General features: G+C 55.6%; 1 protein-coding gene across 10 annotated transcripts in view; it reads left to right on the plus strand.

The window, feature by feature from the left end:
• Nucleotides 1-5,985, plus strand: part of DAB2IP (DAB2 interacting protein) — a 168,465-nt gene extending 162,480 nt beyond the window's left edge. For 8 of the 10 annotated variants that reach the window (XM_075519905.1, XM_075519904.1, XM_075519908.1 and 5 more), the window contains one exon: nt 1,482-2,627. In XM_075519905.1, the coding sequence (XP_075376020.1) occupies nt 1,482-1,649 (168 nt within the window). In that variant the 3' untranslated portion in view covers nt 1,650-2,627. Of the gene's footprint in view, nt 1-1,481; nt 2,628-2,867 lie in introns of those variants that run through there. The other 2 variants (XR_012778243.1, XM_075519906.1) reach the window with 2 other exon arrangements.
• The last annotated feature ends 13,724 nt before the right edge of the window (nt 5,986-19,709 follow it).

A 19,709-nucleotide genomic window follows, 5' to 3' on the forward strand; every position in this document is an offset into this window, starting at 1 on the left:
TATATTGTCACAGCATTTGCACGCGTACAGCTGTTCCCAGCCTTGGAGCTTGGCAGGCGACACAGAGGATGTGGGGGGTGGCAGTTTCTGGAAGGATCGTGCCCCAATTCAGTCAGCTTGTGGAAGGGTCATATCCTTGTTGGCTCGGTCTGAGATCCACAGAATTTTGCTCGCTGCTTTGTGTTCCAGTAGTGCTTGCAGGGCCTGGATACAAGGAACACAGGGCCTGGCCAGAGCAAAGCCAACATGTTTTTTTCAGCCTTTGGGTTGTGGCTTGCAGGGTTGGGAAGCTCAGTTACTGCTATAGATTACAATGGCAGAGGAGCATCAGATGATGAGTGTAAAACACTGCTTGGAAAAGAGAATCTGAAAATACGGTCCATAATCTTTTAATTTGTCTAAGCAGAGATCAGCATCTTCTCAGCAGCTAGGCCTTCCTACAGGTTGTGGCTAGGTGATGGTATATTCTAGGCTTACTCTTAACAACCCTATTAATCACTTGTGAGTCACTACCCATGACTAATTTACTGTATAGCTAATTAAAAAGGAGATGAGACAGTAGTAACTTTGTAAAAATAATCAGTTTTTCTGTAGAGTAATTTGCTCAAAGCTAGTAAATCATCGTGTTCCCTTCTGCACCCTGGCAAAGCCCAGCAGATACAGGGCCGTCGGAAGGGTGCAAGCAGGGCAGACTGCAGCCTGCCAGCAGCTCTCGACAGGCTGGCCTGTCTCCTGCCGTCCTGGGTGTTACATGTGAGACTCTTACCATGAGCCAGTCTACGCTGTTCTCTTTTTGTCATCTCAGGCTGTACAGTGGTGTTGGACATGTTCGTATGTCGACCTTCGAAGTTACACACAGGCAAACTACTGTGTCCCTCTGAGCTGGTTCTGTTCCCCCCGCTAATGGCAGCCAGAAGGATGAGGACTTGTTCAGTGTCGCAGAGAGCAGGCGTGGCAGAAGCAGGCTGCAGCACTGAAGCTCTTGCTCCCATCCTTACGATACTGTAATCAGTGAGAGCTGCCATCAAAGCCATCCTGGGAGGCCACAAGTCATTTCAACTATTCATTTACACTAACAAAATCAATTAAACACTGACAGGAGTAACTATCTTGGGAGAGCACTAGGTTTTAGAAAAGGAGTCTTATCGTCTTTGTTACAGCTGCAGTTAGAGCAAACAGTACAGTGAATTTCTGTATAACTGAAGAATCAGAGAAGCTGTGTTATCTCCATTTTGTTCAGGATGGTAAAAGGAATTTAGCTCACATTCCACAGGGAGAGTACATTTGTGGCCCTGCTAATAGCAGCGGGTTTAAAAAAATGCTGCGTAGCACTTAAAAACCCCACACCTAAGAATCCCAAAGAGAAAGGTGCTGGTCCGAGAGGCCTCGGGGTCGCTGTCTCAGGACAAGCCCTGGCATCACAGCGGGACAGGTCTCCGTGCGTTCCCACTGACGGTTCCCCTCTGCCCATTTGTTTGCAGGAGAAACGCATTGCTTCACTGGATGCTGCCAACGCACGGTTAATGAGTGCCCTTACTCAGCTGAAAGAGAGGTACAGCATGCAGACACGTAATGGGATCTCCCCCACAAACCCAACTAAATTGCAGATTACAGAGAATGGAGAATTCAGAAACAGCAGTAATTGTTAACCCGCGGAGGGTGCTGCCGCAGGAGAGGAGGCCTGGCCAGAGAGACCGTGCAGCAGCAGGTGTGAGCCGCGGCTTCAAAGAACGGCTGCTCTCTCCCCCAGAGAAACCAGCTCCTTACTGCGGACGGCGCGCTTGACTGAGCCCTTGCGGGAGATGCTAATGCCAGCACATTGAGGGGACGGGAAGATGGAGTGTGAGATGAGTGGCATAAGGAAATAACACATATTTGAGAATCGCTGTCACTGTTGGATTTCAGTCAGTGTTTAATGTTTAAACAAAAGTAACCTTTTCCTTCTAAACTGCCCAAAGGATATGCCTCACCCCTCCCAGCAAGGAATAACGTCCTTGTCATTGCAGTAAGCGAAACAAAGGGAGCTGGGCAGAGCCTGCAGCAGGCAGTGGCCCAGTAAGTCCAGTTAAAGCGTGCTGCTGGATGTAGCCGTTGGAGGGATGGCAGCGAGCCTGGCCCGCTCCTCCTGTGCCTCCCCCTGGAGCACGGCCCTCTCCCAAAGCAAACCCCGAGCCGAGCCCAGCCGTCTTTCCTTACGTGGCTTTTGTGGGGCCACTGACTTTTACAGCGAGTGACTGTCCACAGGGCCTTGACGCAGCTAATTAGTGGTTAATTAACTCCGCCCGTCTAGGGAGCACAGTCCAGAGGCCAGGTCAGGGCGCAGTCTGCGCGATGCGGTAGCCCAAGGGTGCCGCCCGGGGAGCCGCGGTGGCGGGCAGTGCAGGGCGGGCATGGCCGGCGCTGCCGGGGCTCCTGGGGCTCCCTGGGCAGCCCCGGGGAGCAGAGCAAGCCCAAGGCCCTGGCACGCAAGTGGAGGGAGGAGCTGGCACCTGGTGAATGGCGACTTGGTTCCTCTCTACAGCTTCTGCTCTCACAAATAATGGGGAAGAGTCTCTGTAAGCAATAGCCCCAGGGCACTGTCGTCCCCCCGCACTTTTAGCCACAGAATAAAGTAAATGTTGCCTGAGCTTGGTCCCCGAGCTGTGAATGAGGTACAGGGGCTGGATTTCCCGGTGCCCGGTGTGGTAGAGGGGGAGCGAGGGGCTACGTGAAACGGCCGGCTTCTTGCTTGACAGAGGGTTCGTTATGGGGATGTAATGCTCTGTGCAGAGATTTTTGCTATTTCTGGGGAGAAAAACAGACAAAGAAACAAGAAAAAGCCCTGAAGAACCATGAAGATCGGTAATTGTATTTCTTTTCTTTCACAGTATGCATTAGAAAAAAAAAGATCCCATTTTCTGGAATACTGTCCTCTTTAAATTGGGAATGAGCACTGCACGGAAATTAACCGGCTCGAAGAATGTAAAACATGGTCATAAGGGAGTAACCAACAAGAACAGCAGCCACCACCGAAAGCCCCCTTGTCAGGAGCACTGTGCAGGCATAAGCCAGGATTAGACTTTCCTGACTGCTGAAACACGCAGATTCGGCACACTCAGACACGTTGTGCTCAGCGGAGGGGTCACCTCCTTAACGGGGGATTGTGCCGCTGACCTGCCGCCACGGTGTGTTTGTTGGTTTGTGTTTTTTAAGTTAGTGCTTCATGACTCCCACTCTCAGAGCAGGTCACTCGTACCGAGAGCCAGAGAGATTTCTCTGAGATACGGATGACAGTGTACAGTGTACAGGACATCTGCCTATTCCTCCCACTAAAGTATAACACACTGCTCAACGCCTGTCCTAGCTCCTCCTGCCATGTGTAAATGTACAGTCAAAGGGACTAGGATGTTCCCTGAGCTCTGCACAGCTTAGGTACCGTCTCCAGCCTCACACTGCCTAGGCTGCCTGAGCAGGACACTGTTGCCAGTAAGCTCTGCATTGCCGTGCTGCCCCACGGCCGTAAGGCTCACTAACAGCATTCTTCCACATGCAATTGTTTTCAAAATTAAAGATGCTTTTTTTCCTAAACTTTTTTCTGTTCCCTGGAAGCCCTGGGCCAAGCCCGGTGCGGCTTGGTCCTCGGAGGAGCGACCGTGTTGCCCTGAGGTCTCCACAGCCCGCCAACGCCTGCAGAGTGGTGCAGTCACACAGCAGACCCCAAACGGAGCTCCTCAGAGAAAAGTAATAACTAAGTATTTATGACAAGTACAGTGACCTTTGAATTTTGGAGACTAGCACAGATGGCTGTGAAGAACCTCACAAAACTGACAAGGTTACAACCGGAGAAAGACCCAGACAGGTTAGGAATACACAGGGTACTGTGAACGTTGGGTACGTACACTTACATCCGCCATTGTCTCAGAGTCAAACACATTATAAGAACCCTGCAAAAAGACTATTTTAAACCGCTGTTGCCCTGAGATGTATATTTAGAGCTGATTGTTTTTGAGTTCCAAAATCTTTGTGTTGCGAGAGACGGAAGTTTTTCAAGAGAGAAGTAACGTAGAGGAATGGAAACGCTAACAGGGCACGGGGGCGGGCGCCCCACCAGCAACGTTTCCATTCATACACGGAAGTAATTTTGGGATGCAGTCCGTGCTCTCCGTAAGAGCTGGAAAAAAGAAACACCCACAAAACAATTGTTTAGTACTGAAGCTAAGCACAGTACATCTTAATCTTCTCCTCAACCACAAGCCAAGGCACTGCTCCCCCCTGCCCCGATCTGTCAGAAACTCCTGGTTAACCTCAGCCTTGCAAATTACTGAACACACATTGCGCTGCTGAAATAGCAGGAATGCTTAAATCCTTCCACAGCGAGTTACTAAAATCTTAAAAGTTCCAGTGCCAACACCTTCTGGAGTTGTCGCTTAGTTTCCTGAGCCAGTATGAAAGGAAATTCAAGTCAGGACGAAGTCTCGTTACAGTAGAGATCCCCCCCCCGCTTTCCCCCCGTCTCCTTCCCCTGCAACTGTCAACAACTGGACCTAACTGTGACCCTCCCCTGCAAAGGGCTGGGGGCAGGTTGTAAGATCCAGGCTCAGTTCAGTTCTGTTACTTCAGTTTGTGTTTCTGTTATTTATGAACTGTACATTTATATATGTGTGTGTGTGTGTGCGTGTGCGCGCATGCGTGCGTGAGCGAGCGCGAGGGAGCCAGCGAGAGCGTGCGAGCGCGCCCGAGCCCCGCGTGGCCAGGTTACCCGACGTGGCCTCGGGCCTGGTGTCTGGCGTAGCAATACCAGAGGCAATCCCAAGAGGTGCTTGCAGCACCAGAGCAAAGCAACCACTATCCGTAATGTTTTTGTGATCTGCTCCATTTTCTTTTGCGTTCTTGCGCTTTCTACAGTAAGAGGCTGTTCTAGTGCAAACTCGTCAGTGTAAACAAAATGAAAACACACTCAGATTTTTATCTTAATACAAGTCTTAATATTTTTTTGTAAATGTTTTCAGTGTTTACTGTAACGTATCTATCTCACTAACGGTTGTATATAGTAACTTACTTCTGGTGCTGCTTATTCGGTCAGGATTTGGCTGTATCTCACTGCTGTTTTGGAGAGCTGGGCTCCAGCCAGCAAATCTGGATCCAGAGACGGGTTGTGATTTCAGCCTCCTCCCTCTGGGGATCTGAGGGAAGGGGCAGGGAGAGACGCCAGGGATCCAGATTTGGGGTTGGTCCACCTCAAGGATTCTGTTTTAAGAGTTTTGATTTGGCGTTTTGTTAAACTGTAGTGAACACTTCTGAAAAAGCTTTGTGTAAAGGGGGGTGAAATGGACTGAACAGTATCCCCGGGTCTCTGTGGACTGTAAGTATCATCGTTTTGGACAGGGATTATGGCTTCAGTGCCAAAAGAAAGATTGGAGGGACCTAAGGCCTTCCCCATGCCAACTAATACGACAGCGTCGTCACCAGCCCCTTTTGCACCGGTTTAAGCAAATCCTGCCGCCATCCAAAGAGTCCTGCGTCACTCTGCATTGTCATTTGAGTCTGGTTCGTTTTTGTTTTCTGCTTTTGCAGTTGTAAAGCACTGATTGCACTGTGAGAACACGCTGAATCCTCTGGCCTGGCAGCCAGCCCCGTAGGTTGCTGCAGGGGGCAGGACACAGGTTCTGCTACTACGAATATTCCTGAAGGGAGAAGGGACTCGGTGGACCTGAGCGAGGCATCGCAGGCTCTCCTAGGAAAGCAATCGGCAAGTAATCAATTCTTTCCAAAGTTTAGAGCGCTCATAGGCTTTTCCCTGTTACCAACGTCCACACCCAGATGCAATAGAAAACATACCGAGGTCTGTCCTGTGATGAAAAGGAGAGGATTTTTAGTCACGGGAGATGGAAAATGCAGTGATGCATTCAGCCAGGACAGCCACAGAGTGTGGCTCCTAGATGGGATCCAAGGGGCTCGTTTCCCCAGCGGTCCCGGGGCAGGGGTAGCAGCCCCTGGCAGCCGCCGCTCTGAGAGCAGCACCTCTGACCACGCTGTCCAGCAGCTCCACCACGGTCGCCGCCCTGCCCGTACCGCGTAGCTTTGCCTGGAGGGCACGAAGCAGGAAATCCAAAGGGAACGGCTGTGACACTGTCCCTGGGGAGGGCTCCCGAGCAGCACTCCGTCCTTCCCGCCCGCCACGACTGTCGGGGTCAACCTCTTCCCCGAAGGTTTGCGTGCAGAGCAATCCAGCCAGCACTGGGACCTGACGTGGGTCGTGGCCAGCGGGAGAGCCCTTAACTGGCCCCAGGAAGGGGCGCTGCCCATCTCCAAGTAGGTCTCTGACTCTTCAGGGCAATTTCAGAGGAGATTGCGTAGCCACAGGGCTTGGATGTGTGGCACCTGCCCTGCTCTGAGCCCCGCCAAGCCCTGCTCTAACCCTGCACAGAAAACTGTTGCCTTTTTCTTTTCCCTTGGGGAAGATGACACATGGGGGGAGAGGCAGGCCGACAGCAGCGTGCTAACATGCAGCTCACGGGCTTTACAAACCAAATCCAATCTTGAGGGCGTTGCACAACATTCAGAAACAACCACGCTTTGAAAAAGGGTGTCGCGTTCAAGCATTGACTTTCGCAGATCACCTGAGCTGTGACATTGCTGTAAATGCCATGTGGTTCTGCATCAGCTACCAGTACCCCAGAGTGCAGTCTCCATGTTCACGTATCCCTTTATCATACATCACTGTGTCTTAAGATATACCTCTCTCTGTATATCTGCTTAGGCTGATACTTGTTCCTGATAAGCAGTCGCTATGTTTTATATCCTCTTATAAAGAAAAACAAATCTTTTTTTGTAAGTATGTTTAAAAACAGAAAAAAAGCAAAGTGGAAGTGTTTGCTGAACCTCCTTCAGCTCCTTTTAAACTATGTAATAATGTACAGAGAAAGTTGTTGGTGTTCAAAGAAATGATGTGGCCGTGCAATTTATGTACATTTGCAATTAGAAATATTAAAGATTTATTTAGATATTTTACATAAGTGCTCCCGCACCTCTACTCAGTCATTTCCAGCGTCTAGAGCATCCTAGCACACGCTGGCCCCATGCACACACGAATATTTGCCCTCTCTCTCTCCCCAGACGGAGCACCTGAAACGCTGCTCGCAGTCGCACTTCGGCCACGGCCTGGCTGGCCACCACCTTCCCGTCGGGCAGCCGTCCCACGGCTGTGGGGGAGGGCCGGACACCGGGGGAGGCCACGGGGCCCAGCAGCTCCAAGGGCCCGCAGCCCCCAAGGCTTGGCCGAGAGCCGCGTCCCCGATTTGGGCGTGTTTGCGGCAGCGGTAGAGGCCAGAAGGAGAAGACGCTGCGGGAGGCAGCAGCAAATGCTCGCCGCCGCTCTGCCGCCTCTGACTCCCGCCAGCATGCTGAGGCCAGAGCCCGGCTTTGACTGGGACCGGAGGTGCGCAGCAGGCTGGGCGCTCGCTCTCGTGGGCTCGGGCGGCTCCAGAGCGAGGGCAGACGCAGCAGAGGACCTGGTTGGGCTCGCTCAGCACAGGGAAAAACGCCCCGCTTGTCCCTGTGCTGACAGGGAGGGCAGGCCGGCCGAATTCTGGCACCAGACGGGCCCTGCCATCCCAGGAGAACGCTCCTCCAGCCCGTGCCTGGGCACGCTGACCCGCCGAGCGGCCTGGCCGGCAGCGCTGGGGCCGCACGAGGCTGCTGCGGCCCGGCCGGCCCCGGACGGGCAGGCCTTCTGTGTGCACGCCCTGCCGCTGCCCACCTCGCCTCCCAAACCGCCCTTCTTCTGTCTCTCCAGTAAAAGTAGCAGGAAACTGGGAGGAGAGTCATTAAAACCCTGGGCAGCATCAGCACCTCAGCCTCATTAATGTCACCATAATTAGCTCCTTCGAGAGAGGGGGAAGACAGGCTGGCTGCTGCAAAATGACTCGGGGCTGTGGCGAGCACCCGTGGCCGTTCCTGTGCCCGGGCAGCGGCTCGGCGGCAGCTCGGGGCCCCGGCCGGTCACCGGGCTCTGCTGCCTTCAGCAGCGTGAGCGAGCCAGACGGAGAACCCCTCTGCCAGGGGCCGGCAGCTGCCCAAGAAGGGACGGCAAAAGCCACCCAGGCTAAAATCCTCCCTCTGGGCCCTGCCTTCCCCCTCAGGCCCTTCCTGGGCATCCTGCAGCGTTTTACAGTCACCTGCATTTAACGGCATCCGCCCTTTTGGGTAGGAGCCCTGTGGCCCCGCACGGGGCCTGCGCTGGCCACGGGCTGAGCAAAAGGCAGCATTTCCATTCCAGGGGTCCCAACGCAGCCCGTCCTGCTCTCGCACTCCTCCTCTGCCTCCTCAAGGTGAAGGTCCCCGGGCAGCGGCTCTTCCAGCAACGCCCCAGCGGCCAGGTAGCAGCGACTGCGACTGCTGCCCTTCCCACCACGGCTGCAAGAGCCCCGGGCATCCTCCGCACAAAGTGCTCGACACTTCTGTACCCAAGTGCTGATGCCTGACCCCTCCCCGTGACAGCCCGGGCACCGAACCTGTGCTTTGAAGGAGGGTTGAACCTTTGGTCCTCGCCGCAGATCACCGGAGCCTCAAGCACCCGCCTGCCGCTGGGCACCGCAGTGAGCCCACTGCCCGCGCCCTGTGCCCGCGGCCCGGGCCCACTGGGGAAGGTCCTGCCTGCTCCGCCAGCCCACGGCTCTGCTCCTTGGTGCTACCGGACTGGGCTGGGGAGCTCTCGTGCCTCCAAATTTAACCTTGGTCATTTTGAAGGTTGAGCGAGAGAGAAAGAAAAACCAGCCCAGGAAACACGGGGCATCTCAGAAGCTGCTGCAAGGAGGGATTAGTCAATAACACCTCGATTCGAATAAAACCTCTTTAGCAGGCCGTTACGGCTTCATGAGAGCAGAGCTAAATTCTTAGCTGACAATAGCCCCAACACCTCTGTGCACTTGACAGCTTTCAGCGTCTGAGCCTCCGGAGCCCGGCTGCAGCCGCTCCCAGCCGCTCCCAGCACAGGCGCTGCGCAGCAGAAGGGCAAGGCTGGGAGAAGGGAGGCTCCGAGTTGCAAATCAGCAGCCAGAGCAACAACAGGAATATGGGGCTGGGAGGCTGGGGCTCGTGGATGCGTGTGTTTGAGGGTTTTTTAATCTGAAGAGTCATTTTAGCTCAAGACTCGTCAGCAATAATGATGTTCTAGTAATCGCACCCTTACAGGGCTTGTGTCGAGTTTAGTAAGGGCGTCGCTAGACTGGGGGCTGCTCATGGTGCCAGTCAGCATCTTCTCCATCACAGCCCAGTAAGAACAGAGCCTTTGCCCGGAGGAGGCTGAGGTGGCGCAGCCGTGGTCCCGCTCCACCGCCCCGGCGCAGCCGTGAAGCCAAGTGCCACGGCGGCAGCTGTGAGGTGTCAGAACTGGGCACGCCAGGCTGAGCCCGCCCCGCCAGTGTGCAGGCTGGCCGGCCTTTACGAACGCTGCGGGACCCGAGCAAGACCGTCCTAGGAAAAACTCACTGGCCAAAGAAAGAGTAAAACTCTGTGAAACACGTGCGTGAAGCAAGGGATGAACCCAGCAGCTCTGCTGATCCCGTGCTGGGAGTCCCAGCCCTTGCAGACGCAGGGCAAAGTTTGGCAGTGGCACCCTGCGACCTTAACAAGCAGAGGACAAACTTAAAAACAACTATCCAAAATAACTTGTGCCATGATTTTTCAGCCAGCCTTGCAGACAGATTCCTGGTTGTTAAACACTTGGGACTGGTGATTTTATGGACCAGAGTGAACTCAAATCCTCATGTGCAGGGCACATAGAAGTGGGACATCACCCAGAGCAGAGCATCACTGCGAAGTGATTTGGTGCGTAGGCTAAAGCTGGTTCAAAAGCCCTTCAGAGAAGAGAAACAAGTTAAAAAAATACTTCTGGTTTGTGTGTGTGTGCGTGTGTTACCCCCCATCACAGCGCCGCGTTCCAGAGACCTGCTCTTCTCACCGTCGCCACCAGAAGCTTAAACTCAACGCAGGAACAAACGGGGGTCCCTCATTCCTGGGCAGCAGAGCTGCAGCCCCAGACGTGTGGCTGCTGCCGCAGGGATGGGTGCTCCCTGAATAGGAACGCGCAGCTGGGCCCGGAGGGGGACAGGATTCTCGGGATTAAGACAAAAGAAAAAAAACCTAACTTGATCTCAGATCTCCTCACCAGTGTGGGTTCAGGGTCCCTGCTGAGAAGTTACTGGAACCCAAACAGCCATGGAAAGAGCTAATTCCACTTTCTAGTTCAGCAAGTTGGGCTAATATCGATACACCAGGCCCCGCGAGCCACGGGCGAGCGTGGGCATCCCCAGGAGTGCCGTGCCCGTGCAGCACCCCAGCGCTGGCTCTCTCCAGAGCCGGACACCCAGAACAAGCTCTAAATGAGTTCCCGCCTCATCGCCAGCACAGCGTGCTTGCCTTGAGATCGTAACACTGCTTTTCATCGCCAGTCTCACTCGTCAGGATCCCAACACTGCTGAGGGACGGGGCACAGCTCTCCCGCCTTCCCTCCGCCCCCCCTGCTCTCCCGTCCGGGCGAGCCCCGTCCATGCAGGCTGCGGCTCCGGCCGTGCCTTGCGCATCCCGGGGAGCGAGCAGCCGCTGCTCCCCGGGGCAGCCTCAGCCGGGATCAGAGCCCCTCAGCCACCCGTTCCAAACCCGGGGAAGCCACAAGCGCCCAGCACCTTCGAAACGGGCAGATGCGAGGGTCCCGCCCACCGCGCAACTGAGGACAAAGCAACGGCCGGCATTGTGGCCGCCGACAGCTGAGGAAGTGCCAGCACGAAGTCAATACGTGTCAAGCTGGGGCCTTAATGACAGAGCGAGCCCTTCTGTTTCAGTGGGAGAGAGGCAGGGAGGTGCGGGGACGAGGCTTCTAGCTAGGGAGGCCATGGGCAGAAAGAGCTTGTTTCCGCTCCTCTGATAATAACCTCGAATCCTTGCTCTCGTCAAGCGTCTTTCACTCGCAGCTTTCCAAGCCCTTCGCAAGCAGCCAGCTCCCACCCTCCGCTGCGGCGGGTGAGCGGCAGCAGCTTTATTTTTACAACTGGGGACGTGCAGTAGGAGCACAACTTTCCCAAGGCCTCTAGCAAGCTACCAAAGCCAAGCAGCTGATTTTCCTCCCTCCCCCTTCTGCAGGCAGCCACCCCACGCATGCCAGCCCAAGCTCCCCAGCAAACATCCTCTGAGAAGTAATTCAAAGCCAGCCAGTAAACAAACCTCCAAAGCCTTGGCCCTAGAGACAAGGGGAGCGTAGCCGCTGCCTGCCAGAGAAGTCAATGATGACAGACGAGCAAAAAGGAAGGGGCTGGAAGAACAAGAGTCATTAGTGGAAACTTGTTGTTTGTGCTAATTAGATCGTTATCTGGAAACTGCTATTGATGTTGCTATTTCAGCTCCTCTGCCGATCACAACTTTATTTTATCCATGCGTATCGACTGCCCACACTCTTCCCCGTCCTGCAGAAAGGACCAGCAACGCCGGCCCGCAGCCAAACCAGGACGGAGACGGTCGGACGCTCTGACCCGAGCCCGCTGCGGCAAGCACCAGCCCAGCACCGCGGGGACACGGCAGCGAGAAGAGGCGAATACACTTGCCAGGGAGGAACACAACCGGCCGCCCCGGGGAGGCCGGCTGCAGCGCCCGGGGACGAAGGCTGCCGTCCTTCCCAGCAACGGTCTCCTCTTGCTTTCAACCTTCCAGCGCTCGCCCGCACGGCCTAAGGGCTCGCGCGAGGTTTCGGCAAGGGGGCGCGCATCCCCTTTGGGTCAGTGGCAGCTCAACCCAGGCCTGCCGAGCAGTACTCGCCTGTCGTGGTTTAGCTTCAGTCGGCGACCGAGCCCCACCCAGCCGCTCGCTCACCCTCCCCCGCGTGCGACGGGGGAGAGAATCGGAAGAGCAAAAGTAAGAAAACTCCTGGGTTGAGATAAGAACAGTTTAATAATCGGGAAAAAGAGGGGGGGAAAATGGTAATGAAAAGGAAAACAACAAGAGAGAGGAACAAAACCCAGGGAAAAAACCCCACAAGTGATGCAACCGCTCACCACCCGCCGACCGATGCCCAGCCCGTCCCCGAGCAGCGATCGCTGCTCCCCAGCCAACGCCCCCAGTTTCTGTACTGGGCATGACGCCATACGGTATGGAATAGCCCTTGGGCCCGTCGGGGTCGGCGGTCCTGGCCGTGCCCCCTCCCAGCTTCTCGCTGGCAGAGCAGGGGAAGCTGCAAAGTCCGTGACCAGTGTAAGCACTGCTCCGCAACAACTAAACCAGCGGTGCGTTAGCACGTTATTCTCATCCTAAATCCAAACCCCAGCACTGTACCAGCTACTAGGGAGAAAATTAACTCTATCCCAGCCGAATCCAGGACAGCTCTCTCTCGCACGCTCCTCCAGCACGGCTGCCCGCGGTGAAGCGGGTGCTCCCCGCCTTCGGAGGTGGCTGCACTGTGCTGCTGGGGCGAGGGTGCTTGAGGCGACTTCCCTGGCCCTTCGGGTCCCTGGGAAAGGCAGAGGAGCTGGCACAGAGCAGAGAGCAGATGAGTTTGTAGTAGGTGTAATTAACATTACTTTGCAAAGAAGTGTGAAATGCGATGCGTAACATTCCCTAATCCTCTTCCTCTCCCACACCCCGGCAGACAGCAGTCTGGCACGGGGCAGATAAACATTGCGGAGCCTGTGTTTGATGCTGCCGGCTTCCCGCAGCTGCTTCAAGCGCTGCCTCCGCGCCGTGCCGTGTGGTGCCCCCTCTGCTTTTGCTGCCGCTGCTGAAATCTCCACCCAGGGAGGCCGCTTCTCAGCCACGGGGCGAACAGCCACGCGCGCCAACGCGAGCAGCAGGGAACAGCTACAGCCGGCACGAAGGTGCCGCCGCTGCTAAGGCACCACGGGCACGTGCCGCACGGCATGGCGTGCTGAGCGGTTGAAGACGGCAAACGTTAACGAACGCTGTCCCCAGCATGGATGAAACACAGAGAGGCTCCGACCCCCCCCGTAACGTGCGGATAAGCAGTGCTGAGCAGCCGTGCTGGCCACAGAGAGCATCCCCGTGCTGGATGTCAGGGCCATGCTCAACATCCCACGACCCAAAGAGACGGCCGGCCGCAGAGCCCCCACGCCGGGCAGCGCCGCCTTCCCCACCGTCACCTCAGCAGCTGCAGAAGCTCCGGCACTGCCCGGGTCACCTCTCCCCGCACCGTAAGGAGTCAGAGCACCCCGAGCACCGGAGGAGACAAGGTGTATCTATCTTCCAACTTCACCTCCCGGCCCTTGGGCAGCACCGCTAAGGCTGCAGGCTCCACGCCGGCGCTGCGCGCCTGCTCCCCGCGCAGAGGGCAACACCCCGGCTCTGCGTAGCGCAAGGAGGAGCGCGCAGGCTGCTGACCGGGAGCCAGCTCCCAAACGCTACCCTGAGATGCCAATTAAGAAGAACGTGAACAGAGAAAGAGCAGATGAAAAGTTGCCGGGCTAGCGAGGTGGGTGCAGCGGGAGGGCGGCAGGAGCAGGCTGCGCTGCTTTCATTTGCCATGCCGTGCCGCCTCTGCCTGGCTGTGCTGGATGAAAGCTGCTCACGGGCTCCGTTTTGAGATGCACTCCTTTCCCTCCGGGGAAAACATTTTCCAGTTTGTCATTATGTGCCCTGCACTGTTATTGATCTTGGAGAGACATCAGATTAGGTTATTCGGTTATTAAAAAAGGAGGTGAGGGGAAGAAAGAGAAAGACTGGGACACCTGTAGGATTGCTGCAGCTTCCCACCCGGCAGCAAGCACAGCTCCTCGTCACATAAATAATATTGATGCAGTCCCGTCACATTATCAGATTTCCCCTCTGCTGGTATGAGTGATAATTGAATAACCTTGACCATTTGATTTTTGTGCCACATCTTCGAGGAATGAAACCTGAATAACAGAGGTCCCAAGCTGATTGACTTTGATTTATTACAGTCACTACTTTTCCACCTGGAAGCCACGGTCCTCCCTCACCCCCTGAGCGAGGAGAGGGGTGCGCTGGGGGGACGCGGGCTGACGGGAGGACAAAGGTGAGGCTCAACACTCGCTCTGCAAACTACAAAGCAGAGAGCTGGGCTTGTGTCTGTAACTCACATTCCCACGTGCTCCTGGGGTCCCTGCGAGTCCTCAGCCCCACGGGCAGGCAGACAGCACCCGACTCCAGCGCGTGCCCCCTGCCATGCTGCTGTTGGCTTCAGGGAGCTGGAGGGGCAGGAAGAGGCACGTCCCCTCATCCCGGCGCAGCGAGCGATGGGCACGCGGTGTATTTGCACGCGGTGTATTTGCACGCAGTGTATTTGCACGCGGTGTATTTGCACGCAGACGCGGTGCCGCTGGCAGCTCAGCCGCTACCAGACCAACCTCGCAAGGATCAAACAGTTCAACAAGGGCTTGATGGGTTGATTTTTTTTAATAGAAACCTCTCCGAGCAGATAAGAAGTCAGCCTGGAGGTTTACAGAGCCACAGCGCTGTTCTTGCCTTCACACGACTGCCAACACTTGGCCTTTTGTCCTCGGGCTATTGACACGCTGGCCGGCAGCAGCACGCAGCTGGCTGGGGGCACGGGCACGCTGGAGGGGCTTCTGCGGCACGATGGAAACCATCCAGTTATCAACAGCCCCAACTCCTGTCCCTGAACTGCTGCCGCAGCTTCTCGGTAGTTCAGGTCCCCGTGGCTGGTGTCGCCGGTACGGCTGCTCACACCCCAGACCCTGATTACATCCAGGGCTGTCTCGCTGCTTGTTCGTTAGCGCATCCGACCTGGCTTTTATACTTCCACTGATGAGGAGGAGGAAGAGGAGGGAAAACTGCGTCACATCACCATAACAGGCTTTCGATTTTGTCCTTTACAGCAACGTCATACCAGTTCTACCCTACACCTACAGTAAATTGCCAAAATGACACAAGTGAACTCGCTTCTGCCATCAGAACTGCAAAAGAGAATCCTCTCCCACGGAGCCAGTTCAGGCACGGGGTAGGGAACGGCACGCGAGGCGGGGTAGCCCCTGGCACCCGCTGCCCGCCCCGGCGGCTCCTGGGTGCAGGGTGTACCGCCCGCTGCCGGCGCCCGGAGGGGGGGACGAGAGGCAGTCCCAGAGCCCCGGGCCCTCCTGGACCACTCGCCGTCTGCAGCCAGAAGCAGCCACTCCCGGCGACTACGGCTTGCTTTGCACGGGCCAGTGGCGAGGAATGGGAATACCGGGAAAGGTCAGTGCCCGGCGTCCCTCGCGCAGGAGGCGTGAAGCCAGCCTGCCTTCAGCTCCTCCCGACCTTCCTGCGGAGCCGTCGGCAGGCCCTCGCTGGGCTCCGCTTCAAACACCAACGCGCAGCCCCTGCTGCACTGTGCAGTAGAAGCACGTTCAGATAAATCACCTCAAACTTAAAAGACGCCATTAGCTATTAGCAAACGCTGCGGGCCTATGGGTGAAGGTAATTCAATATGATATGCTTGGGCATGCAAGGTAATAGGTTTCGGCTGAATACCATGTGATACAATCTCTTCAATGGGAGGTTAAATGAGGCTGAGACAGAGACCAGATGGATTTATCTGGGTAGTGCTGATTATTTTGTGTGTGTGTGTGTGCTTAAGGTGAAGTGAAGGTAAGTAAGGCAGAAATAATCGGAGAGAAAAGCACGAGCTCGGCCGTATGCGGTTGGGGCAGGGGTAGCAGGAGGCTCGGGACCTCATCCTGCTGGAACAAACCAAGCGAGCAGGAGGATGCTCACAAGGCAGCGCTCATGGAAGCAGTCAGAAAAAAATAAGTATCAATTTCACCTTACGGAGGAACAACCAGAGGGCAGAGCGAGGTAAGTCGAGCCTAGCTGAGCAGAGGCGAGGGGCAGATGTAGACACCTCACTTCGGACATTTCTGCGGGATTTAGGAGCCCAAACACCATCTCGTCCACCCAGGACCTCTGCAGCACACGAAGGAATGGTCCCATGTCCAGCCACAGCGATGCTCTCCCCTCTGTGAGCACTGTAACCCTCACCAAGGCAGAGGTGTTTCTCCCAGTGCCTTCTCAATTGCACAAGCGTTGCTGGAACGTGACCCCCTGAAACCGCGTGTCCTCCACAGCAGCCACGTCCTGCGGGAGCTGTGGGGCGAGTCCCAGGGCAGCACTGCCTACACGACCCATATGGCCTGGGGAAAAGCATCCCAGCGCACAGCCCGAACAGAGGAATCGCTCCTCTAGCAGCCGGCGAGATGGGGAGCCTGGCCTACAGCCACGGCACCGGGACAGCCCGTGCCACCCAACGGTCGTCGCTGCCCGGCGTGCCCTGTCCGTGCCGGCACTGCTGCGTATGCACTACAGCGCTTGCCTCGAGCTCTCTCAGAGGGCTTCTGTTAGGAGGTTAAAACAAAATGTCTTCAGGAAAAAGAGGGGCTTTAGGACATCCAAAAAAAATCCCAATCACTTTTCCCCCAGGTTTCAGCTTCCCAATATTTCAGCATTTCAGCTGGTCATGTGAAGCTTGAGTCAAAACACATTTTTTGCTCAATTTGCTAAAATTTTCACTTAGAGAAGCTGAAAAACAGATTGTCAGTGCTTGGATTTGTGGGTCTTTGGTCGAAAACACCAATCATCATCATAAAACAGAAACTTCCCACAGGAGGGGTTTTTTCCCTACAATGCAGCTATTCACAGCTCTTTGTTGTTAAAAACCAAACTTGTCTTAAAGCTCTCAGACGTTAGTCAGAAGCTCAGCGTAGAAAGGGATCTCGCTCTAAAGGTTCTTTAATGAGGTCTCGGTTGCAGTCTGTGTTATTTATTTGGACTAAGACCGGGGTCATTTTGTTGTAACCCCCTGCGACCCAGGGATGAACCACGTCCCCGAAGGGTGCCCAGCTCCGGCAGGGCAGACCATGGCTACCCCCATCGCCCAGAGCCGAAGGCAGGGCGGGCAGGCTGCTGATGGGACGGACGAGCTGTTTTTCAGCGGCGTGGCAGTGCCCCGCAACGCCCCTTCCAACGCTGCCCGCTGATGCCAGCTTTCACATTTTCGTAACCCCGGGAATGACGGGCTGAGCTGAAGACCGCAGCTGGCCGCGGTGTCCGACCGACGGTTCCCTGGCCCCGGGAGGCTGCGGGGCCCCGGCAGAGCGAGGGCGACGCGAAGACGAGCGCTGGGCCGGGAGCCTGCCCCGTCCCGGGGCTGTGCGGGAGGGAATGATGCTCCGGCACTCACGGCAAACCTGCTTTCAGCATTTCCTCTTGCAGGCTTCCAAAGCCAGACTGAAACTCCTCAATTCAGAGCTGAGCGTTCAAGTAAATGAGCTCATTCTTGAAAACAAAAGCAATTCTCTATGAAGAGAGAGGTGGCACATGGCTGACACTTACTGCAGATCACCAAATGACAGCATGTTCATCAAAGAATTTTAATTGCCAAAGCTGATCATAGTGCCTTCTCCCTTATAATTCAAGAACAGATGCGAGATTGGACGAGGGCTGTTACGGAAAAAAGTGGATGGCAATAAATAAAGTTTAAATTAAACTCCTTGAAATGTAGTGGTGCTGGGCAAACACCAGCACGGGATTTATGGGGCCACATCTGGCGCAGAGGCTTTAATAGCTCCTGTGCAGCACCTGCATTCCTGGGAGCGCAGCGTGCCCGCTGCTGGTGTGCAGAGGGAGGACAATTACTCCCTGTGCCCGTGGCACAGAATTAACGAACGCCGCTGCTTCCCCAGGGACTGAGAGAAAAATGGGGCTCCCGATGGGAGAGAACCTCACAACAAAAAGAAATCTCAGCGGTGGGCTGAAGGTGGAGATACAGCCAGATCAGACAAGCGAACAGTAAACACCTCTCTCCTCCGCTCAGACCTGGGCAAAGCTAACGCTGCACGTTTCTGAGGGGATCAGTACCTCCCCGGTAACATGAAAGCCAGAAACCGGCTGAGGCTCTGAACGAGCTCATTTCTCCTTTGCAAAGAGCTAGGATTCGCAGCATCTCGTACGCACGCTAGCCTCGGGATGCTTTTTTCCCTGAGGAATCCTGATGCAGTGAGATGGCTGATGCCACCCCCTTGCCTCTCACATGCCGGCACATACGGTCGCTTTCAGGAAGACCCAAGCGGGGAGCGTGCATGGAGCAAGCCGCAGCGGCTGACGATAACGGTATACCAAGACCAAACGGTGGTGCTGCTGTCCAGGCGCGTCCGTCTCAGTGCCAGGCGTGCACAACCGGCTCTTGCCCCTGGCAGCAGCGGTCTGGTTTCCCCAGCACCGTACGTCACGGGGTAGCAGAGCTGGGGTGGGAAAGAGCTGGCTCCTTCTGCACACTGGTCTGGCCTCCAGCACGCTCGTACCTTGCGACCGAAGGCCAACAACCCGGCACCACAGCACACATCAGACTCCCTCCCAGAGTCAAGAGAAGGAGCTGGGAGCTCAAGTTCCCAACCCTTGCTGCCACCACAAGTGGTTAAGCAGCTCCTCTGGCCTTTGACCAGCGCTATCTGGAACACAGCACAGGACGCAGACACAGCATGCAGCCCAGACCTGGAAATCAGGTCTTCTCTTGCCATCATCACCTCCTTACAGCCAGCTCTTAATGTCCAGACGGATCTGAGCAGCCCACCGACAGGAAAGGGTATCAGCAAAAGAAGCCTCTGGGACTGACAGGTCCCTCTCCCAGCACTGTAGATGTTCCTGACCCTCTCGATTACTACAGTAAGCTCAGGGGGAAAAGGTGGGTACAGAAGAGAGCTCCAGCCAAAACCACAGCGAAGCATTGCCAAGTGTCTCGGCTGTGCTCTTCCATCGACCTGGCTAACGCTGGGCTACCCTGCCTCTGCGCACGCTCACGGTCTGCTGCTGCTGGGAGCCTCTGCTGGTAAGTCAACTGACTCCGAAGGGAATGATGCTCTCCTTCCTCCTCCCAAAACTATGCACCAAAAGAAAAGGGGAATAAATATCTCTCCCACACAAAAACAAGTTTGAAAGCAGAGACAGGTAACAAAACCAGTAATTGAGCAGCAGCACTGCTAGACACAGACACAAAGACGGGTGGTGACAGCACTCACATTGTTTTGGACAGGTTTCTAATTACTGAAGCCCCTTGAGTGCCTGCTACAGAACCCGCGTGCGCTTGCAGGCAGAGGCGCGTTAGCAGTCACGCCAGCCAGCATCTCCAAAAGGAGGTGCCAGCTATACAACAGAGTCATTACTGAGAAAAGCGAGCGCTCAGCTTGCGCTTGGAGCACTTTGGCTTTGCTCAAGTGGCGGCAAGGAGCATGCTGCGGCACCGCGGGAGGAGCAGCCGGTGCCTGCGGAGGGAGCGGCACCGCTGCTAGAGCTGCTGCACGAAGCCGGGATGAGTTTGCCCCTGCACAGGAAACTATCTAGGGTTTTAGGACAGTTGAATCAGTAAGTAAATAAGCCACACAGCACGACAGCAAAGCAGGATGGAGCACCAGGCTAAGCAGCTCGGGCCAGTGCCGGGCGATAGCCAGACTTTCTTTTCTGCAGGGATGGGGAGGAGTCGAGTCCTTGCCCTCCAGCGCAGCTGGGAGACATCATCTGGAGCACTTCACAGTCCCGGTCCATATAAAGGGACATCTCGGTCCCATCGGGTCCAAGCCAGGAGCACTAATACAAAGAGAGGATAAAGCTGGTGCCCATGAGCTGAGCTGCACAGGGCAGAGCATCTCTGGAGGCTCCCGGCCCGGCCAGCTCGCCTGCAGCTTGTTCCTGGCAGCAAACTGGCACACGAAGGCTGTGCAAGG

The sequence above is a fragment of the Mycteria americana genome, chromosome 17, assembly GCF_035582795.1.
Source record: "Mycteria americana isolate JAX WOST 10 ecotype Jacksonville Zoo and Gardens chromosome 17, USCA_MyAme_1.0, whole genome shotgun sequence".
NCBI lineage: Eukaryota > Metazoa > Chordata > Aves > Ciconiiformes > Ciconiidae > Mycteria > Mycteria americana.